This window comes from Pezoporus flaviventris, unplaced genomic scaffold, assembly GCF_033815535.1.
Source record: "Pezoporus flaviventris isolate CSIRO_AGI_PZ_B2104156 unplaced genomic scaffold, CSIRO_AGI_Pfla_v1 ptg000007l, whole genome shotgun sequence".
Classification (NCBI taxonomy): Eukaryota; Metazoa; Chordata; class Aves; order Psittaciformes; family Psittacidae; genus Pezoporus; species Pezoporus flaviventris.
The window spans coordinates 40,025,510-40,049,231 of record NW_026892555.1 but is presented as its reverse complement, the minus strand read 5'-3'; the positions used below and the strand labels follow the sequence as shown (position 1 = coordinate 40,049,231).

The following is a 23,722-nucleotide window of genomic DNA, read 5'->3' as shown; positions in this document are numbered from 1 at the left end:
TTTTACATCTTCTCTAAACTTACTCAATTGCTCTTGATTTTTTTAACCCAACCCTTTTTTCATACTTGTTCATTACAGCAGCTTAATGAAAGTGCATTTATGTACAACAAAAGCTATAAGGAAGGCACTACACGTGTTTTAATCCAATCACAGCTATTCTGAAGGAGGAGTATCTATTTCAAAGTATCTGAAGTAACAGCAGAAATATTTATCTCACATTGTATTAAATACAACATTTCATTATTATTTTGTCCTTCAAACCAAAAGAACTGCCTATATCACTTCATTAAAATAGTTAGGAAATCTTCACACCTGCAACTAAATCCCTTTTTTTAATTATTTTTTTAATTGAGGGGCTTCAAATCATTCTCAAAGATATACACCAAATACCTGTTCTTGTTGGGTAAAAATGGAGCAAGGAATACAAGAGGTTGTCAGGAGCACCATTATCTAGCAGGTACTTAGTTAAGAATGAATTTCTCATTCAGCTTCAAATTTGTGAGTCAATGAAGTACCTCTTCATAGAAATTACCTTAATTTTGCTAAAGTTAAAATTCTAACTGGAGGGCAGGATTAAGTAGGAAATCATATTGTGCAATTAAAGAAGAAATACCTTCTAAATGACAAATGCTAGTAAGAAAAGGACAGAGATATCTCAGTTAAATACTGATGTAGTTCCTCTCCTATCTACAACTAAGTGTTTTTATGTACACGTGCTTTGGATAAAATGTCAGATCTCCACTACTGGCCACAGAGGCAGCTCAAGCCCTCAACCTCAGAAGGTTTTTGAGACAGCCTCAGACTAACAACAGAGCCTCCTGTATGCAGTAATGATGTGGAACAAACGAGCTCCGTCCCAACGAAGTACAAAATCACAACTGCTTCTGGTGCTCCCGTCACTCTTGAGCCTGGGAAAGGGGTGAAGATGAAGACCCAAGTGCTGGCTCTGGCTGGACCAGCTGTGCCTGCCGAGTCTGGTAAATTGACCTACCCTGATCCCAGCAAAAACACTGCACTGCTCCATATAGATTTTAAAGGTCAGTAGGTTACACATGCTACAGTACAAATACGTGTCCCCAGCTGCTGCTAGGAATTACATCCAAACTCTTAAACCTCCAAGATTATAGAGAAATACACTGTGGTCACCTGGAACATCTCTGGTATCACTGCAGTGCTGCTCTCCAGCACCAATAATCATTCCTGTATTAACTGGGAATTGCATTTTGTTTCTATATTCAGAAGTCTTCCAAGTAAACCTGTCCTTTCCAACCCTAACTGTTCTATGATTCTATGAACTGACTACACTTTATCATTCTCATTTCCATAGTATTTAAAGATTTCAGTCAGTATATTTCCACCCTTTGACACCTCATAGAAAAGAGACACTACTTTTAAAGTCAGGAAAGTGAGGCAGTGAATTCTTCTGTGCTGAAAAGCATGGAGAATAGAAATGAAAAGAAAGCGGGAGAAGACCAAAAGGAAAAAATAAATCAAATGAATAAATGTTGGTAATAAAAAATTCCTTTCACTAGACAAGGCTCCTGCCTCCACATTGTATCATTAGAGGGTTCAAAGGCATCAAAATTAAACCATGCAATATTACAGAACATCAAGGATTTTGAAACAAAGCAAAGCATAGCCTGTGTGCCCTTGCAGTTAATTTGTCTGGATTCTGAATGAAACAAATTCCATTGGTTTAATGCCATCAGTATTTCTATAAACATGCAAACCTTATAAAAAAAAAATACTTACAATTTCTATTATCTTTAATGGAAAAAAAAAACCAACAACCCTTTTATAAATTGAAATTCCACACCACTCACTTAATATTGAGCATTTAATGTACTATTATAACACACAGAAAAAAAAAACCAACAAAAACCAAGCTTAACTTTATGTATTAAAATAGCAAGAAGAGCAGGATCATAAATACACAAATTACAAGAGAACAACTATGCGCCTTGCTGATAAGCAGTAAACACACTTTGCAATATACTTGTATGCTATTTTACATGTAACCATAATCAGATATTTGCTGTTACTGCACACTCTGATTTTATGTATTTTGATGTTCTTGTAGCAACAGCATAAACACTGTAATGTTACCTAAGTAAGCTCTATATCAAGGGTATGAGAATACCACTTGAAGTAAGCTAACTGAATTCTACCTAACTGTAGTCTACCTCTATTCTGGAGCTAAACTTATTAGGATTCTTCATTCATACCCAGATACACACCCCACATAAAGCTCCAGCCTTCATGCTTGGAAGCGCAATCAACCCATCTAAAGGAAACCCGCTCCGCAGTCACTCTCCTCTAGTCGGCCGGGCTTCCCCATCACTTCACGTCCTGCTCTCGATCAAGGCCGGTATTATCACCCAAACAACGCTGTCTCTTGAGCAAGGCTGGTATTATCACAGAATCACAGCACTGTTTGGGTTGAAAGGGGCCTTGAAGTTCTTCCAAGTTCCAACTCCCCTGCCATGGGCAGAGACACCTTCCACTAGGCCAGGTTGCTCCAAGCCCCGTCCAACCCGGCCTTGAACACTGCCAGGGATGGGGCAGCCACAGCTTCTCTAGGCAACCTGTGCCCGTGCCTCACCACTACTGCGATTTTAATGAATGGGGGAGAGGAGGGAAGCGCAGATTAGTGCTCAGTGCGCGCCGCTCGGCGCCGGGACAGGAGCCTCCTCCCGGTCGGAGACGCCGGGCGCGATATCGCGCTGGAGAGGAAGAGGCACGGCTCCCCGACCGCCGCCGAGGATGGCCAGAATAACCCGCCGGGGAGGAGGCCCGGCTGACAAGGCTAGGGACCCCGCGGCGGGCGTGCCGGGGGCTCCGCAGTTTCTAGGTTGAAACGGAGCCGGGCAAAAGGCCCCGTGCCGGGAGGGGCGGGGACGGACCCGGGGCCCGCTGAAGGGAAGGAGCGCGGGGATGGCCGGGGCCCGCGGTGTCTCCGCGCTGCCGAGCTACCTCCCGTCCCGCCCCATCCCATCCCCGCTCACCGCGTTCTTCTTCTGCACCATCTTGTCCATCTTCTTGGCGATGCGGATGATCTCGTCCTCCGTGGTCATGGCTGCGGCGGTCCGAGCTGGACCCGGTGCGGTGGGTGGAAGATGAAGTGAGCGGAGCCGCGCAGACCCCCCGTCACGTCCCGTGCCGTGCCGTCTCTCGACGCGCGGCCGGGACCTCCAAAAAGCTGAGCGGGCAGGAGCGGAGCCAGGCCGCTGCGCAGCGCCCCGACCCGACCCAGCAGCCCGAGCGGCAGCGCCAGGCAGCGCGCGTCGAGCGCCGGCCACAGGAGCCAGGCAGCGCTATGGAAGGCCGAGAGCGCGGCGGGGGAGAAGTAAGGGGCTGCTTGGCGTTCCGAGCCTCGCCCCCAGAGAGCCCCAAACCCAACAGAAATGCAATTAAAAGGTGCCGGGACCGCTCACCGCCACCGCATCTCATCCTCAGCCAGCAAACACCTGATCTTGTCAGGTTGAAGTGGATGGGAAATCCCCTCTTCCCTGTAACAGAAAAGTTTTTTTTTTAAACTCTTTCCCTAAATAGTTACTTTTGTATAAAATGGAGCGAGGATTTCACACTGCAATTTTAGTAGAGTCAGTACAACAGAGCTGGAGATAAATTTTTGCATTGCCCAGGTGTCACACTGTAACATGCTACAGTGCTTCTAAGCCTGAATACTAACCTGAACCGTACGCAAGTTCCAGTGGGGCATTATGTTCCAGTATCACATTTACAAAGTTCCTCACGTTTATATGGTGTACCACAGTAACGATTCCAATCATGGAGTTACAGCTCTTACATGCCGAAAACAGCAGCAACATTAACCACTTTTTTTCACTGTAAAACAGAAGCATCTACTTTAACAAAATTGCAAGCATAGATGAAGGTTATAGAAAGATTATCCCCTACTGAGATCTGGGAGGGTGCTTAAACACGCGGCTCTATTATTAGTAAGCAGCCAAATGCTGCGGACGCCCAAGTTGTAAACCGAAGACTGTAGAATATGTAGATTTTGGAGAACAGGTAAGATAGGCGTTTTCCTTGAAACAACACTCAAAGAAGCGATGACAGCACAAACTGCCACTGCACCTGTGTCATGCACTCTTCACAGCAAGACTGTCTTGTGTCTTGAAGCCACAGAGACAGGTGGGTTTTAGGCACTTGTACGTCATGGTCAATACACACAGTGGTCACAGTGCCTGCCAGCTGACAGGGCTGCACATACAGAGGCAGATCAGAGGCAACTAAAATTATTTAGGACCTAGATAGGACCTTGCCACAGGTTAAATCTGAGCCATGAACTGGACAAGAATTCAGAAATTTTGGCTGTTCTGCCCAAGGGGATAAGAAAATCCAACAAAGGAATGAATTCTTAAGGAAAAGAATAACTATTCTTTCAGCAACAGATTTTGGAGAGAAAAAACCCAAACAAACCCAGAAGTGCTGGCTGTAACATTTAAGGGATTGCACCAGTTCAGATTTAATGCCATTCTGCCCACACCTGCAATAATTGACTCAGGTTAAATCAGGTGTTAACCTCAAATGAAATTTATTACCATTTCTCCTACAACCACATCACTGATAAAAGCAGTACACAGTGAGTTAGCAGCTAAGAGCTACGGCTACACTAGATGGTAAACAAGCTTGTTCGTGTTCTACAGTGGGTGCAAGTGAGGTCAGAGATAATGCTATTGGAAAGCTAGGAATCTCAACTCAGTATGATGACTTTGAACATATTTAAGTTCTAGAATGAAGTCTTACAGTGTTCATTTCTTTAAAAACACAATCCAGCACCTTCTTCATTGGAAATGCATGCAAAGCATTAAAAAATGCAGATGAACTCTATCAACATCCAAAATGTATCAGGTAAGGAAATGATCATTGTAAATTAATTGCTATATAGCACTTATAAAAAGCCTGCTGTGGGATTGTTAAGAGGAAAGCATGTCACACCTAGCAACAAAACAATAGACATGGCATCAGGGAAGTATTTCAGTGGAGAAATCAGGGATTAAGCAGATGGTAATGCATATCTTTTTGCAAATAGATGTATTAAAAGGAAAAAAAACACAGCTCACATTATTTGTACTGTATGCTACAATATCAGAACAATACTCAATTAATTGAACCAGTACTAACCAGATTCTTCATATTAGCTGCTCTATTATCCTTGGGGCAGCAATTCTTTACTGCAAAGAAATACACAGCAGTCTCCATGACTGCTCCCTTTTAATTGGTTCTAAAACAAGCAGCTTTGTACAGCATCAATTTCTCCCACAACATGTCGCTGCAAGTCCAAAGAACAACAGCAGAAGAGACCAAGGAAAAGTTAAAACTAAGCAACCTTTTTTTTTTTTTAGCTTCTTTCTCCTAAATAAACCCATTGGAAAGATTAAATAACACACTGTTGCACCGCCTTTACCTGTTAAAGCATATTCTCAGTATTCTTTTGCAACGTTTTCCAAAAGGTATCAAGACACCTGCTGCTGCAAAGAGCCTGCATCTAACTGTATCTTCCACGATAACCCAGACTTAATAAGTAGACATGGCTCTCTTAAGAGGGTACACATACAAAACACTGTAGTTCTTACTAATCTCATTTGATGAGAGAAAGCATCTTGAGAATTTTTTTTTTGGGGGGGTGAAGAGGGTTAGATGGAGGAGTGCAAACAGTAGCACACACAAAAATATGTGTAACAAAGCATCTCTGAACTCCTATGAATGCACTTTCATGCTCTATTTTCACAACTAATATTCTGTATGGGAAAAGCTCCTCTAATCAAGTGTTAGCTATGCAAAACACAACATTCACAGCATTTCCAAAGGTTTTATGTAACCATGTGTTATACCCTTTATACCTCTCCTCTTTACTTGAGCCTTCAGTATACCAGTGACTTAGGCCTACCAAAACAGAAGTTGAAACAGTCTGAATCAGCCAAATGATCCCCAGTTGGGGAGATGAGTCCAACCATGATACACAAGTGGAGCTATAGCAAATGGAAGTTTCAGTTCTTTGTAATGGCAAGATTTCCCTCAAAAACTTCTGAAACAGTAACAAGCATCTTGATTAGTTGTTTCTATGGTTATTCAACAGAGAGATTTTTAATTTACTCATTCATTTCCTATAGATTATAATGGCATGGTCTGAAGTTATACCAAGTATAGTTTTCAAATTCTGGTGTTCACACTATGTTATTAAGTTCACATTCAAAATGTCTTCACTTTTTTCAACTTAGAAGCAGTAACTGGAAGCAAACAAATACAGAATATGTAAGAAAACATTTTGTTTTTTAAGGTCACGTTATTAGAGTTCTCTCTTCTGGGGTAACCTCCACTTATTGTTTATGCATATACAGAAAATATTTAAGCCTTTTCAAGATCCCCCCAGATAAATTTAAATGCTACAACATAGCTGGCAAATGATTTCAAGCAGAAGCTACTTGAAGAGTTTGCTCATGTTCACAGCCAGGGAACATTCAGACTCCGTCTGCTCCATTTCTTAATACAAACAAGTAGCCTTTTAAAAAAAAGAACCTTGAACAATCCTGAGGGAAGTCTACCTTCTCCACACACAGAAGCTGCACCTCCTACTTAGATGCCTGAAGCAAGGTTCACTACACCTCAGCAAACTACCTAGAAAAAGTTTTGCAAAGAAAAAAAACAGAAGCAATGGGTTGCTCTTTTGTAGTAACTGGAACTACGAGACAGCCATTATCTACTGATTCACTTTGTGGATGTCCATTAAATTATACAAGTACTTCATTTAAATCAGCTTTAATCAGCTACATCAAAGGCATTTGTTTCACTCAAAGAGAATTAATAGAACCTGTTATCCCAAAGGCAAATGGTGGTAACATGAGAGTGGCAAGCAATGAAGGGGGGGGAGAGAGGAGGGAGAGAAGAAAGATTTTATTTTTCCCTACAGCTATTATTCTTCAAAGAATCCTATTTCCAAGTTAACCAACAATCATTCTGAAAACTTTTTGAAAGTCACCTTCACTTACACAAGTGGTCTCATACTATATTGGATAAAGGTTAATACAATAGAACATTGTAATTTATTTATTATGCTAATTCTAGGCAATGTTTCTCCTCACAATTATCTCTTCAGGGGTGCCAGGGCTGAAAGTAAATAGAAATTGAACATTACTCAAAGGTTTCCATAAAATATAAACTGACAAGTTATTCTGTACAGTATCACTCTTTGTTCGTACTAGCTATTCTTATACTTGTAAGTTGCCACAATATATTCATATACAGCACTGCATCTTATCGTGCATTTCCATATACTCATGAACTTCCTAACTGTTCTGCATGCTGACTTTCAGACATCAGTCTATGGAGACAAGCAGCCTTTTATTTGCTTTAAGCTGCTTGAGGAGGGGAAGTCTACCTTTACTGTATGAAAGCTGGAATTTTTTACAAGGGCCTGTAGTGACATGACAGGAGGGAATGGCTTTAAACAGAAAGGGGGTAGATTTATATTAGATATTAGAAAGAAATTCTTCACTATGAGGGTGGTGAGATGGTGCGACAGGTCACCCAGGGAAGTTGCGGATGCCCCATCCCTGGCAGTGTTCAAGGCCAGGATGGACAGGGCTTTGAGCAGCCTGGTCTGGTGGAAGGTGTCCCCGTCCATGGCAGGGGGGTTGGAATGAATGATTTTTATGGTCCCTTCCAACCCAAACCAAAATTCTATGATTCTGGGTACACCCCATTCCCTCAGGCTGTCGTCCCAGATAATCTCAAGTTTTCTCTAGAGGGCTCCACACTACATGTACCACTGATCAGCTTCAAATATTACACTTAACCTAAAAAGCACATGTAAACCCTGACCTGAAAACTGCTTCTTTAACAAATATGTTAACTGGCATACATGCCAAACCTAATATAACTTCAAAGGCTCCTCAAAACCGCAGAAACCCCAGAGAAAGGTGTAGCAAAATAGTGAGAAGACTTCAACTCTTAAGTGTCCTAGAATAAGGCTACTAGAAGATATTTTCATTTCCTCTACCTTTCCAAATTAGGGCAAATTAAAAAAAAAAAAAAAGTTAAAATTAACCCAGAACATGGGGGGGGGGGGGATCATACTCAGTATTCTCTCAATAAGGCAGCAAAACATAACTTGGTATGTGATTTTTTCCCCCCTTTTAGATTCAGTAACTACAAAGCATTGTTCTCTTGTATTACAGCATCATGCATAATTACCATCCAAAGTATCTGCAAGAAGCCTCTAAACTGCCTGTTTTGCAGCACATGAAAGCTCAACTTCCTTCAGGTAAATATTGAAAAAGTCTTTAGTACTTGCCCAAACACCGTTTGAAATTTATTTCACAATGATAAAAATGAAAAGATTTTACAATTTTCCCTACTACAGAAATAATTTCCAAAGTTAAGATTTCTTAATCATAAATAAAAAGAGTAAACTAAGTAAGTTACATCTCAGAGGTCTGTATTAAATACAAATGGCTTATACTTCATAACACAAAGAGTAAGTGTTCAGTATTTCTTTATAAAATTTAAGATACACAGGCCTTGTACATATGGCTTCATTAACATACAGTTTGTTCTCGGTCATATCCATCAACACAAATAGCATCTCTACATAAAAGATGCATCTTAATGATTTCAATGAAGTGCAGTACACTCCATTAGAGAGAACATGTTTTAATTAACAGTTCTAATACCAGTTACAGTGTACAATATTTTTACCAACCTACTGTGTTGTGATTATACACAAGAGGAAGAGACCAAATCGTACAGCACTCATCACAGTACAGACCCCAGCACAGGTTTACCTCATGAATGGCTGAAAGATTTGGCATATGATACATAACTCAACATATTTATTAAAAAGTGGGCAACGTATTCCAACAAGAAGTCAGGCTCCTGACCACACAAAACTGCAGTCAAATTTAAATACCATTTTGGAATCAAAAATGCATTACAGAGTTAGATACCCATTGAAACAAACTGATCTGCAAACAAAGTATTTCCGTATCATGCTTTAAAAGGTTTGTCAGGCATCACCCCTTTTGGGGGAAGTCCAACATTCTAACAAATAAATTTCATTATTTGACAGTTTCATATTGTAGGTTTTGAGGCTAGGACATGCACAGTTAGAACATTAACAGTGTGAGTTCTCCATTTTAATAAAATATTATGAAAACCCCAACACCAGACCAAGCTATCATTCAGCCTAAAAATACATGCAGTTACGGCAATAACCCCAGCATCAAATCCCTTCAGGTAGTGAAGCTGTTCAGCTACAATATCATATACGCAGCTTTCTAACCAGCTGGGAAGGTACAAAAGACAGGAGCTCAAGATACACACTGTAATACAGGAGACAGGATACATCCTTGAAGTTTCCTCTAGCTTCTGGGCTTTTTAACAACCCCCAACTACAACATACACATAGACTTCTGCAAATAAAAACTTGAGGGGAATTCTTCCTAGAATACAGAAATTCAGATTAAGTCACAACATTTGCTTCCATTTACTTTGGTAACACAGCTCTCTGTAGATTATGCAAGCAGCAAAACAACAGTATGAAAAAAAAAATCTTGTTATAATAGCTGAATATTTGAATAAAGGTAGCACATACAGCATTTCTAGAAAAACATCTGAAATCATCATGGAGACAACAGCTGAAACTGATTTGGATTAAAATTCGTAAGTACTAGAAACTGACCACAATTTGTGAACACAGTTCATGAAGTAAAGAAAATGTTACAAAGCTAACACAGAATAAAGCTAGGCCTGATCTCATTTTAATAATCTTAGAAATATTTTTTTAAATTCATTCTAACAAAAGAAAGAATATGTGAAATGAGCACACAATGAGAAGCTGAACAGTATTTGCAAACAATTTAAACACAGAACAAAAAATAAAGAAAAAAACCCAGAAGCTTGGGTAAGAATGCTGGAAACATGCCAATATTCAAGGAATTATTTATACAACGGGGGGGGTGATAGGAAATCTGAAAACTAGGAGAAATTTCATATGGTTTGCTTACCAAGTCTGCGATTCAGCAGGACTGCAAAATTAGCTAATGCAATTTAGGAATGACTCCAAGCTAGAACATATTGTTTTCTCAGTAGAACTTTGGCACAACTACAATAAGAATATTACCGTTTCTTCTGCGAACTAAATTAACTGAAAGACAAATTGGCAGATGTATAGAACAGTGACTGAAGGGAAAAAACTAATTAAACTTAAAAGTTAACAGACATGCCCTCTCAACCACACAGATGGAATATCTAAGTGTACTTCAATACCATTTAGAAAAAACTCCTTTCCAGTTTTACATGTTAAGAGACATTTAATAATCCAGAAAGACTGGATTATACAAGAAAAATTACTTCCTTTAAATGAAGTGCAATACATATGAAAAAAATAAAACCCAGCACTGAAAATTAAGAACTCATGCCAGGTGAACAAGTCAGATTTCTGGCAGCAAAAAGAAGGGCTATAGATGCATAATTACCCATTTATGCATTTGTGTTGCAGATGCTGTGGACATAAATCCATATACACTGTAAGAGAACCACTTGATTAAGCTGGGAGAGGAGAAAATACCTTAAATGCAGGTATGAAGCACATTGCTGACACAAGAGATGCATTCAAAAAGGAATATTCTTTGCTTGCAAACATATTGTAGTATAGAACATTGTTATGCAGCCTAATACATAGTAAAAACTGTAGTGTGTTTTTTTAAACATTCCTGTGTGGTGACAGCCTCTGAGCTCTACAGAAAAGCAGCTGTTTCCAGAAGTGAATTATGGCTCTTAACTGCAAAACGCTTTTGAATGTGCATCAATTTCTGTAACCCAGTGCATTCTAGGATTTTAAGCTTCTGAAAGAGACATTCTGTATCTTGCAGATTTATTTTTTCCCACAGTAGGCCTTCATATTCCTAGGCCAAGTCTCAATAAGCAATGAAAGAAAGTACTACATGGTACAATTTTAAAGTAAGTTACATCCTAATTGCACTTGTATTTCTATTAAAAAATAATTCAAATTATAGTCAATGCCTGTGTTACAGATGAGACTTCAACAATAGATAAAACTATACAGCTGCATTATTTTCACTTAGTTACTCCAAAGCAGACAGAAAAATCAAAACTATATTCTGGAATTACTCTGTGAAATATATCAACATATCTACACAAATGAAAACTACACAGACTAAAGCACAAGACATATTCAGATATTCAGTACAAACCCAGGAATTTTGAACTGAAACTTGAACCGACTCTATGCACTTCTTCAGAATTCTGTTCCAAGTCAGCATTTGACATCAGTTTACAGTAACTGAAAAAAAACTAACAAAGCAAACCAAACAAAAAAAAAAACCACCAAAAGACAATGAGCATCAAATCATGGTCTGACATGGAATGAGTCCCTTCAGAATTTAAACAATATCTACCAATATGAAACAGTTAAAAACTGAGGTGGTCAAAATACACTGACTTCTAGCCATTTGTCGTGGTTTAAACCCAGTCACGTAACTTGTTCACTCACTCCCAGTGAGTGGTGCCGAGCTGACAACAATCGAGGTCCGTGTCCATCTCCCCCCCCGCCCCCCCGCACCGGGGCTCTCCCCTTCCCCGCTCCTGGAGGAACGGGGAGGAGGATCGAGAGAGTGCAACTCCTACGGGTTGAGACAAGAACAGTCCAGCAACAAATCACCACCGCTACTATCAGCTAAAACAATGATAAGGGAAAATAACAAGGGAAGAGAATACGATACCACCGGCCAAGAAAGCGAGTTCCACCCGGAAACCCCTGTCCTTCCGGGTAACTCCCAGTTACCCCCCACCCCGGGCATGACGTGCTGTGGTATGGAATACCTCCCCGGCTAGCCCGGGTCAGGCGCCCCGTCTCTGCTTCCTCACAGCTTCCCCTCCTCCCTGGCAGAGCATGAGCCTCACAGAGTCCTTGGTCAGGGTAAACATCACTTAGCAACAACCGAAAACATCGGCTTCACCAACACTGTTCTCAAGCTAGAAGTCAAAACACAGCACTGCACCAGTTAACACAAAGCAAAAACATGACTGCTACTGCTGAACCCAGGACACCACTATAGGAGAATCACCCTCCTTATCTGGAGTAGCAACTAACATATAAAGCTCTGTCCTTAGCACCGTTTATTCTACCATAATATGCCCACTGCGTTACATGTTGTGTACTTTATGCAGGAAATGCTGTAATACCTTTCCAATGAGTACTGAAAACAAATAATGTCTCAAGTGTAACTAAACTGGTCACATTTATGTTGCTCACTTAAATTTAGTTTTTAATTACTTGTACAAATAGTTTAATTCTGCAATAAAATAAAAAAAAAAAAAATCAGATGTTTTAAACCAGTATGTTAGGTTATATTCTGTCATTGTTATCTAGCTGCCTCATTCATATAGTCCCACCAGTGGATGATTAATACCAAAAAGATAACCATTTCTTGTACATTATTTAATCCTCATCCTAAGTATAAATTTGCAACACAGTAGTAACACTGCAGGTATAGAAGTAATGCTTCCTATCAGACATATGAAAAGATTAACACTCTACCACAGTTGATGCTGGTGTATTTATACAGAAGGCTTCTCACGTATTATTTCAGTCTATGGGAGGTAGATGTTTGTCTATGAACTGCTTTACATCCATCATCTCCTGTTTAAAGATAAAAGTATGCATTAGCTGAAGCTCCATACTAATATATATTCAGATACACTAAATCATGTTCACCATTCCAGTTATAATGAGTAGCTGGGCTATAAGTATTGAGTAATTAGGTCTTGATACAGTTGTACCACTTCGCACACAGCAAGTCAAGGCTGATAACGCTTCAAGGCACTGTGCACTCAGAGGAGGCTAGAATACAAGAAAGAGAGCAAAGACTACTTTATTACCCTCTCTTTCTCTCTCTGAGGTAGAACAAGCAAACTACATATTAATTATCAGGTGATCTGAATAGCACCAGACTGAACATGGATAGGATTTGAATGTGGCTAAAGCTGCACCTTTGTGTATACTTTAAACTTCTGCAAGTCAGCAGAAGTGTGAAAATCCAGCAGCTCCTCCACCTAAATGTTCATTTTCACCTTCATGATACTTTCTTCCCTAAAGAAAAGCAATACAGCAAACTAGACCGGGAAACCAATCCGTATTAAAAATAATTAATATTTTTATTAAGACTATGCTGTAAGAAAGAGCCCATTATTTTTATGTGACAACTCAATGATATTACTGCCTAAACAAAACACAACTCTGTGCATCCCAAAGAGGTTGTCCAAGGGTACAGTTCCCACAAGATGCAGCAATCCAAATTAACAAAGTTACTGCTGCTGACAAACGGCAGATCTGTTCCTTGTCTCCTCTTCTGTTTCTTGCTCCTACCGTTTGCTTTGTGCGAGTTCTGATGCTTCAATTCATGTCAGCTGCCAAAACTGGTCAGCAGCTTTTGCCATTTTAGCAAGTTCAAATGGTTCAAAGAAATACCTGATCAGCCCCAGATCCGGTACAAGAAGGAAGAGAGTGCCACAGGGTCATGAGCAGAAGGAACTAGTCCACCCCTTTCTGGCAGCAGCAAGCCATTACATCAGCTCAACTGTGTGTTGAGCCAGACCCATAAACATAGGATCTGAGGCTTCCTATTCTGTACCATCAACACTCCTCCCCTCCCTCCCTATTCCTTTGATGGCTCCAACCATAGAACTAACAGGATTCTTCTCTCCAAAATACAAAGTTGGATTTATGCTGTGAGAATCTGCCTTCTAATTCAGTGTTTTATTTATTTATTTATACCTTTTAGCAAATAATAAAAATTTGAGAAAAAAAAAACAGTATTTTATAGACTAACTAGCCTAGTCCCTAAACTACAATCTTAGGAAGAAATTCCTGTTAGTCATACAAACTTTTGCCTTGGATGCTTTTTCAGCCAGGCATTCAGTTACTCATTAAAATAAGTCAGTAGCATCAAGCACTTATTAAAACACACCACACAAATAACAACAAACCCCACACAAAATTCCACAGACAACCCTCCAGAACCCCCACCCAATACATATTTGTTTGGGGGGAGGGGGAAATTAACCTCCCAGCTAAAAAATTGTATATTAAGAAAATCACCTCAATACATGAGCTATGCATCATGCCCGAGTAAGTCCTGAAGGTTATGTTGGCAGGATTTATCATACTCTTCAGCTTCTCAACAGTGAGAGAACCAAACATTAAAGGAACCAATGGGTCACAGTCTCCATGGCACTGAAGAACAGCAATATCCTTGTTGACACCACTGATAGAGCCCTGTTAGGGGTGGAATTCAGAGGGGAGAAGAGAAAAAAGAGATAGTAAGTATGACTAATAACTTTGAGATAAAATAACCCCATGGCACTATGCCCTGTGGGATGACAAATCAGTTAAATTCTGAAGAAAAAAAAACAACAAAACCTCAAAGTATAGTCTGCAAGCTCCTTATGAAATAAGCTCTGTGCCTGACACGTTAAGTTCAAAAACCTGCAAATAAAACTGTGGCACTAATTTCAGAACAGAACATCATGATTTTTGGACAAGTAGAAAAACCTGTTTGTTTAAATACCTAGTCTCTAATGAGACAGTGTCTTGCAGATGGAACAAATGGCAAACAGAAAATTAATATTCAATGAAAATTTGCTGAATCCTTTTAAGTTTCCTAGGAATGTAATTTTAACCAGAGATAGCTATTGAGTATTTCCTCATTTTCTCTACTTAGAATCATAGAATCGTTAGGGTTGGAAAGGACCTTAAGATCATCTAGTTCCAAACCCCCTGCCGTGGGCAGGGACACCTTATGCTAAATCATATCACCCAAGGCCTCGTCCAGCCTGGTCTTGAACACTGCCAGGGATGAAGCATTCACAACCTCCCTGGGGAACCTATCCCAGTGCCTCACCACCCTAACAGGAAAGAATTTCTTTCTTATATCCAACCTAAACTTCCCCTGTTTAAGTTTTAACCCGTTACCCCTTGTCCTGTCACTACAGTCTCTAATGAAGAGTCCCCCTCCAGCATCCCTATAGGCTCCCTTCAAACTCTAGAACTTCAGAGCCTTTTGAGTTATCAAACAAGTGTCAATATTTGGTAATAACGATGGCCACTAATTCCTGCACAAGATACAATCTTCAGATATACCGATTTCCCAAGTGCAAATTAGCTCAAGAAAAAAACAAGTACCTGAGGAAAAGAAGCCTGTAGAGGAAGCCAACAGCTGAGGGCTACAACACCTGCTAATTTCTGGTGTGTGGTAAGAGCTGTATACAATGATAAAGCACCTCCCTGAGATAAAGAGATAGAAGTATTAGGATGGTGATAGTAATGTTCCTTTTAATGCTTGTCTTTCTTTATTCCAATCTATTCTTCCTTAGAACCAACACTAAAACAAGTATTCCTGTACAACTTTTATTTTGCTCCCTGCACCTCCTCCCCCCCATTATCACTACTTTAATACTTTAATTTACTTGCATGGAGACTGGGGAGTTGGTTTATCGACCAAATAATCTATTAACCTACCTACCAAGGATGTCTTTCAAGTATGAAGGGAAGATTTCCCAAATAAATCCAGACCATCAAATATCTACCAAATTAATGTTACATTAAAAATACTAAAAAGATTTTCAAGCAAAGCTACATACATTATGTGCATTAAGACTTAAACAGACTATTCATTTTAGTATCTTTTTTCCCATGCATGTTCATTTTCCAGGGAATAGTAATTATTTGCATAAAACTAGAAAACATTCATTTCTTAAGGCAAAACAAAACTGACACCTTAAAATTTTAGAAGCACGTAACACCAGCTTTTTTCAATTCATTGTCTGGATTTCCTGTATGAGGAAAGCTAGGTTTCTTCCCTAGAAAAAGACAGTTCAACTATACCTTACCTGAGAAAAGCCTCCTAGAATAATTCGATTAGAAGGAATTCCATTTTTTACTTCTTGATCTATCAGTGCTTTAACTGTAACGTAAAAGGCCAGTAGTTAAAAAACACTGTCCTATGTAAAGTCTAGAAGATGAAAGACTTCCCTGATGTCAACAAAAAGCTAGTGAAAGGAAAATATAGCCTCTATACATTAAAAAGTATCAAAAGATCTAGAGCACGATCAGGAATTCTAGTGCCACTGTATACCATTTCCAAAGAGAAAAACAGGCAAGTCTTGCAAAAGCCCCAGGGCCAAGAGGATGGCATCCTCTTCTAACCATCCAGCATCACAAGTGGATGCTCATAAAGCTCTAACCTGCTATGCTACTCAGAAGCTCTTAAGAGTACACTGGTTCCCATGTACATTTCATATTTGAGAGTATGAAGTGTTTATGTGGGTGAATTGCTCTACTTACTCATTTGATTTTAAAAACAAAAACACCAAACCAAACAAAAAACCCAAACAATGCACTTAGCTAAACTTTGATCACCAATAATACAACATATACATATTATTTTCCCTAATAACTTTGTGTTTCTAAAATCAGTTTCAGACTGATACTTCATTTTTAAGAATACTAAGAAGCGCTTTTAAGACATAGAAAGTACTTCCTAAGCATACCATTCTCTGCTGCCTGCTTGATCCCAGCTTCATCTTCCCGTGAATCTGGAGAAAGTCCAATGATATCAAACCTTACAAAAATATGAACAAAAGCATTACTCATTAGAGCATCCATTCCACTTCCCTAAAACACAAATAATAAAACTGGGATAATTTCCAGATGAAAATGCTAGCTAATATATTATTTAGTACCAACCACCCATAGATTACAAGAAATAATGGACAACCTGTGAATATGACTAAAAGGCTACATCTAGTCAACAAAGCTTTTCTGAGTTTTGATATCTTCTGTAACTTGCTGCAGATAAAGCAGCTCAGTTTTGGCATTTACTCCAAAAATATCAGCAGGAATTTCAGTTTATAAACTGCATGTACAAAATTAGAATACTGTTTGAAAAAATATAGGAAAAACAAACACAAGTTACTTGAGAAAAAAAAAAAACAAAAGGATGGGTTTAAACCCATTGAAATTATCTTATTTTCTATTCAGAATGGATGTTCTAAAAAAAAAAAAAAAAAAAAAACCAGTTGCTAGATATCCAACTAACCTGCCAAATATTTCTCACTAGTAGCAATAATACTTCCACTCCATCTCTACTACTACTATGAAATCATACATAATACAGACTACAGACTATACGATATATATAATCTCTCTCTATATATATACTATAAGATACACAGATTAGTTCAAAAGAATAACCATTATCATAGATACATAAAGAGAATTAGAGTGTACTCATGAGAGCCCTTTAAAAGAATAGAACTAAAGCAAAAACCCTTTTATACTTACACGTAATTAAACCCAGCCAGTCAGGTTGTTCATGTTTTAATTAAGAACAGTGAGTTCAAACCCCTAGATATCTTTTGATTAGAATCATCCACGGTTGAACAAATACTCACCATGATGGCATAGCCATGTTCATGTTCAAAGAAACTGGCATAACTGGCCTAACAATAAGAATGAACACAAATGACATAAGATATATACTGAAATTTAATAATGCAGATGCAGTTATATCATGAAATTACATATCCCTAATTCCATCTTTCTTTCAAACCATAATTAACATTAGCTACTTTGTAGCGTCTCTTCAAGAAATCTCTCTTGAAACCTGCCAGCCCAAACACATTTAATATTCAGGGCTGAATTAGCCACTTTCTACGGAGAGCAAGCAAAGCATTCATGGGCTGCTTTGTACGTAGGGGGGGTGGGGGGGTGGGGGTACTGCATATAAATCATATACATATTTTATATATACAATTCAGTTATTTCTGAGTAACAGTTATTTATCACAGTTCTACACAAATACTCAGTGGATAGAGGCACCTTGCATAGCAGCATCAGCCGACCTAAGGAAGCAGCTAAATGTAGCATACCCGTGGATACAAGCCTGGCCACACATGCTTATCTCAACAACTGAATCTGCTTAAGCAGTGCCTGCCTTCACTGGAGGACTCATTCCCAATCTTACGCTGCTTCACAGCATCTTTTCAGACACTCCACAACCACTTCAATGGACCACACTACAGATTAAATCTGGCTATAGTTTTTATCTACAGAAACTAAGGAACATAAGATATTATGAAGAAATTCTTTACTGAGGGTGGTGAGGAACTGGAACAGGTTGCCCCAAGAAGTTGTGGCTGCCCCATCCCTGGCAGTGTTCAAGGCCAGATTGGATGGGGCTTTAAGCTACCTGGTCTAGTGGAAGGTGTTGGAACTAAGTAGTCTTTAAGATCCTTTCAACCCAAACCAGCGAATGATTTTATGATTCTGTAAGTTCTGCAGGGAAAAACTGAAAGAAAACAAAGAGCAAGAAACAAGAAAGAGCAGATACTGCTAAGCTCTTTTTGAATGGCTCAGCAAAGCATGGCCATATGATAAAATAAATAAATAAATCACATCCCAGTAATCAAACCAAAACATTGCCTATTTATCTCCCTATCATCCCTGCTCCACATCTCCCAAAACCGTTGGAGCAGAAGACAACCTAAATTTTGTATTAAAATAAATTAAGATTATACTTAATTATTTTTTTCTAACATTAAGTAAATACTAGATAGATCTCAATGTTTTATTTACTGACTCCTGACCCTGCTTAGAAGTATTTCACTTCTCAGATTGCAAGAAGACAGCCCAAGTGACCTTATTTACTGAAAATCTGAATACCCTGTGAACCTCTGAAATTCGCTGTAGGTAACAGAAGTCTCATCTACTATAAGCCCATTTAAGTTTAAGTACATGTACCTAGTACAAAGTATATCTAATCATCAGTAGAATACAGAAAATTACTCCTTGTTAAAACAGGCTTTTAACAAATTACTGTTGGGGGGGGAGGGGAAGAAACAAACAACCCAATCCAGTGAAAACATAAAATCAAAATAATCTATAATTTTGCACATAAAACTTTCCAAATCTATTTTCAGTCTGAATTAGTAATAAAAGAAAAATATGAATAAAACTGCAGTTTTGCCCTAAATAAATCACACAGCAGTTCCCAAAAATAAAAAAATACTCATTAGCATCAACATTATTTTACAGTGGTGTTTTATATTAAAAAATTCAAATCCCTTCTGACTTCATCTGCAAGAGCATCTTAACATACAACTCTACAGAAAAAGGTAAAACAAGAGAAGTTACAAACTTACGCATGTGGGCAAATGTATTTTACATGGGGGCTTTTGATACCTGCAAGCGCTTCTGACCATCCATGCCTGTTAACAAAAAATACATTAAATGCAATTTATGTTTGGCTTAGCTCTTATTTCTGTGTTGGTGCAACAGCACAGACCAAGTATAAAATATGCCAAATTAGATCAATATAAACACATTTCCAGGGAATTTTTACATCAACTGCAGTATGCTATGAATACAGTACTAAACTTAAAGGGTTTGTTCTGCCTCTGAGTGTTTGTTGCATACAGCCAGGGAGACTTTATCTAATTTGATTACTACAGTTGCAGCACAGCTGTAGAAATACCACTTTGGCTCTAGGCAAAGCCTGCTCTCTATTTGGCTGGATTTATTAACCTGGGCACCACAAGACATGAACGCAGGTATCTGCTTCCAGGCAGCTCTAGCCCAGAGACTGCTTTGCTGCTCCTGTAGAGTTAAAGCAGCTTCCTTCACAGACAGATTTGTTTTTACAAGCCACATTTCTTGCTGTGAGATCATAGCAAGCTGCCATCAAAGCTAACTCAATGGGGAGCCAACCTAATCCATCAGATCCCTTAGCCCTGGGCCAGCTTGAATGCTCTTAGATTCAAGCAGTTCTGAACTACAGTCCAAACTGTAGGTAGCTTTTTAACGTCAAGCACATGCTGTATGAATGCCCGGAACAAGCAAGATCTGCATAGCAGACGAGTTATCAAGCTTCCTACAAATCAGGAAACTGGAAAGCACAATTTAAATAAACAGCTCTGAAAGACTCACTCCAGGACTCATCTAGACATGAAGCAAGCTGGACCCAAATCTGAACCTGGGAAGAACCACTGCCTGTGCCTGCACTTGGCTTTCCAGAACACACAATAGGACTTGTATTTCCTGATTTTTCTCATTATTCAGTATTCCTAACTCACCCACTTAACTAGATACTGCAAAGTTGATTGTAAGCAGAGAACACCTTTAACAAATTCATCAGTGACACAACTGAACCAATGAGACCAACAACAGGTAAGCCATAAAAGCATGTCTGATTTAGTTTTAAATTTAGTATCATCTTAAAAAGTTAATGTATGTTACCCAAAGTTAGAGACATTTCAAACACACAGACAGCACAAACATTTGAAATACTGGCTGTATATGTCAGCCTACTTCCTACCAATACTTTTATATATACTATTAACAAATTGTGTGTGCTATTACTTGCATAATATTTGCAGTATCACAGAAGGCCAAATAAGAATCTTAATGAGAAATACGACTGAGAAGTAGTTAGGTAAGAATTTGGGGACTTTCTTAAGCCAGCTATAAATATAAATTTGGAAAGCAACATTGTATACACAGTAGGCAGACTCCTTAGAACAAGCCTCTGTGTTGTACCTTTTGTTCAGATTTTGACAAGTATGTACCAATCTTTAAGTGCCATTTATATAGGAGCTAAGAGAGAAAAAGAACATAACCTCTGTTAGACACTTCTCAGAATAAGAAAAATACAGTTGGTAAATTGAAGTGAGCAATTTGAAATTTCACGAAGTAGAACTGTGGGAACTGATAAAACTGTTCTCTTCAGACAATCTTTTTTTGTGTCACTACTGCAACTCCTTTGGAAAAAAACAGCAGGATGTCAAAGGCAGCTTTAGCTAATCTGATCTGCAGTAGCCAAAAGGAACAAATGGAGCTAAATCACTGTATTTCCAGGGAGGTGTTACGACGTGTTAATGCACACATTCCAGTATGCTCAGAGATGGAGACTGTGTTAGCTTTGTCACCAAAATGGAAATAGCACATTTTATATGAAATACAATTTATGTTACAGAGCAAATCTCTTTAACACAAATTTAATCAAATCTGTGTTTTTTTTTCCCTTGCCAAAACCAGCATCAACCCAATTTGCAAGGACTTGAATTCCAAAGGGTCAAAAGATTCTGCAATCACTTGCTGAACATTTGGTGCCAAGACACCAAGGCAGTTCTGCTGCCTCAGCTGCGTCCTACCAGCAGTAAGGGAGATATTGCAAACAAGGTGGTGTGTCAGCACAACAGAGCAAACATCTCCACTTGTAGAATGCTGCCAATTGTATGGATTTGACTCTTTTTAATGTGTTAAGTGCCCAGGTTACACAACTTTCATTTTTGAAAGCTGGCTTTTTTTTCAGTTCCTCAGAAAAAGTTTGTGTCTTAAACATTACAAGTTTTAACCCAGAGGCAACGTACAAGTTTCACGTAACAAAACCAGTATTATGCAATTTCACCTGTAAGGAAGAACTCAGACAATGTGCTCACGCTACTTATTTTCAGTATCTAAGTGTAATTTCTTTCAGGTTTTCCACCAAAAAAAGGTGTCAACACACTCCTTTTAATTCAGTATCTCAGCACACACAAGCTTCAAACGGAAACATTACACCACACCTAGAATGCCCCCAATAAATTCTCTACTCTTTCCATATCTACTCAAACATGGAAATAACAGGAACAAGGAAAGCACGGTATTTCACAGCTTATTTGGGTGAGGGTTTTTTTGACTCTTAAGACTGTATTTCAGAAAGAGAAATCTGTAGATATTAGGCAACCACTTAAGACTTTGCTTAGATAAAAGTGAGTCTGGATTTTAATGCAAATATGACACACTGGAGAAAAAAACATGGACTAACTGCAACTACTGGCAAACAAGCAACCCACAGGTCTGGAGAGGAGAAAGAAAAAAAAACAAACAACCCTCTAAATTTAGACAAGTACAGGAATAACCAGGAACCTACTCTCAGGAAAGTGAAAGATGAGAAATCTACAGACTTTTTTTACAACTTTGACCCAGAAACAAAAGAGGGATCACATACAGACCAAATCAGGCGATTGAAAAAAGAAAAAGCTTTTGAGTACTTATGCTGGGAAATTCTGCATAAATATTTGTCACCATCCCTCCAGCACACATGAAGTTTCATCTGTTGTTAGCCCCTGCATTTAGTTAAGGGCTAAATAAGAAGCTTAAGTAACTCTTAACGACTCACACCTTTAAAGCTTGCAGCCTTATATTTGAAACTACAACAACTATTAAGCATGCAGTAGACGAGAATACACACCCGGTATCTCCCAATCCATGAAGAAAAATGACCTAAAGGGAAAACAAAACAAGAAAACGTAGTGGTGTAAGATTACTAAACAATAACCACACCTAATCTGCGTACCACAGTAGCCCGCACACGATCACACAGTTAGGAGCTCCACAGGACTTTCTCAAAAGAAAACTCTGCTTCACTCATCCCATCCCAGCTCTCCCCCATGCTGGCTCCCCAGACCCCAGGTCCCTTCCAACCCGGATCCCCCTCTCTCCAGCTCTCCACCCCCTCAGCCGCCATCAGCGGACGCACCCGCCCATGCCCGGCACACAGGGCCGACACCGATGACCTTCCCGTGCCCAGAGCGGACTCCAGCCGCGAAAGGAGCGGGACCTCAGGCAGCAAAGTAACGGGAGAGACCTGTCAAAGTGCCCGGGCCGGGCCGCCTCGCCATAATCCCCCCCGCCCCAACACACACACACCAGGCGTCCACCCTCAGCCGGGCCGGGCCTGACCGCGGCCTCGCCCTCAGGCTGCGGGGCCTCCGCGACCGGCGGTGCGGAGGCCCCCGCCCGGGGCTAAAGCCACAGCTGAGAACAAAAGGGGGGCGGGGGCCCCTAGCCTCCGACGCCTGCCCTTGGCTCGCCCCGATCCGCACTCACAGCAGCTGTTGCCTTCCTGGCGGCCGGGACGATGGCGGGGAGCGGCGCCGACATGTTGTTACCGCACATACACCGGGCTGCGAGGCGGCCAGTGGGACACTGGCCAGGAGCGGGGAGGCGGGACTGGCGCCGAGCCAGGGGGGAGGAGGAAGGTGGGCGGGAAGGAAAGGAGGAGTGTCGCAGACGGGGAAGCAGCAGCCCGGGAGCTAGGCATGGTGGCAGGAGCGCCAGATATACCCCCGTGCCAGGTGGCAGGAGCCCCACATATACACCCGTGCCCGGTGGCCGTCTGCGGGCCTGGCTGTCGCCGGGGTAGCAGCACGAAGACGGCCATATGGAGTTCAGAGTTTGAACTGCCTTTCACCTTAGAATCATAGAATTAACCAGGTTGGAAAAGACCTTTGAGATCCTCTAGTCCGACCTTTACCCAAGGACTGCCGAGTCCACCATTAAACCATATCACCAAGGACCTCACCTACACAGTTTCTGAACACTTCCAGGGACGGTGATTCCACCACTTCCCTTGGAAGCCTGTTCCAGTGCCTGAGCACCTTTAAAACTACCTTTCAAACAGATAGATATATATATGCCAGATTATTTTGCACTTGTATATTGTGATTTGTACATGTCTGTGGTTTGTTTCCTGTAAAAATCATTATGCTTATTGGCTGTGCATATCTATGAGCTGTACGTATTTATGCTGTATAGGCATATTTTATGCTTAGGGTAAAAGAGATATTAGAGTATTCT

The 23,722-nt window shown here is 40.0% G+C and overlaps 3 protein-coding genes across 5 annotated transcripts in view; all 3 read right to left on the bottom strand.

The window, feature by feature from the left end:
* TCEA1 (transcription elongation factor A1) overlaps positions 1-3,235 on the bottom strand; it is a 28,625-nt gene extending 25,390 nt beyond the window's left edge. Inside the window, exon 1 of the mRNA XM_061448484.1 lies at positions 3,006-3,235. Within this exon, the coding sequence (XP_061304468.1) occupies positions 3,006-3,074 (69 nt within the window). The 5' untranslated portion in view covers positions 3,075-3,235. The remainder of the gene's footprint in view (positions 1-3,005) is intronic.
* Positions 1-23,722, bottom strand: part of ATP6V1H (ATPase H+ transporting V1 subunit H) — a 287,370-nt gene that overhangs the window by 127,149 nt on the left and 136,499 nt on the right. The window lies entirely within an intron of this gene.
* Positions 12,370-23,115, bottom strand: LYPLA1 (lysophospholipase 1). 3 transcript variants are annotated; one of them, XM_061448486.1, is made up of 9 exons: positions 22,973-23,115; positions 22,335-22,366; positions 19,246-19,311; positions 17,497-17,544; positions 16,594-16,664; positions 15,934-16,007; positions 15,227-15,328; positions 14,144-14,320; positions 12,370-12,685 (listed from the first exon to the last, which is right to left on the bottom strand). In XM_061448486.1, the coding sequence occupies exons 1-9, from the start codon at positions 23,039-23,041 to the stop codon at positions 12,632-12,634; spliced, it is 693 nt and encodes a 230-aa protein (XP_061304470.1). In that variant the 5' UTR covers positions 23,042-23,115; the 3' UTR covers positions 12,370-12,631. The 3 variants fall into 3 exon arrangements, with proteins under 3 accessions (XP_061304470.1, XP_061304471.1, XP_061304472.1); XM_061448487.1 differs by lacking the exon at positions 22,973-23,115 and adding an exon at positions 22,793-22,887; XM_061448488.1 differs by lacking the exons at positions 22,335-22,366; positions 22,973-23,115 and adding an exon at positions 20,639-20,767.

Coding starts and splice junctions, on each gene's coding strand:
- LYPLA1 (XM_061448486.1), bottom strand. CDS start 23,041: ATGTGCGGTAACAACATGTCGGCGCCGCTCCCCGCCATCGTCCCGGCC. Junction 16,008..16,593: donor CAAGCAGGCAGCAGAGAATG/GTATGCTTAGGA, acceptor TTTACGTTACAG/TTAAAGCACTGATAGATCAA. Junction 15,329..15,933: donor TTCTAGGAGGCTTTTCTCAG/GTAAGGTATAGT, acceptor TCTTTATCTCAG/GGAGGTGCTTTATCATTGTA.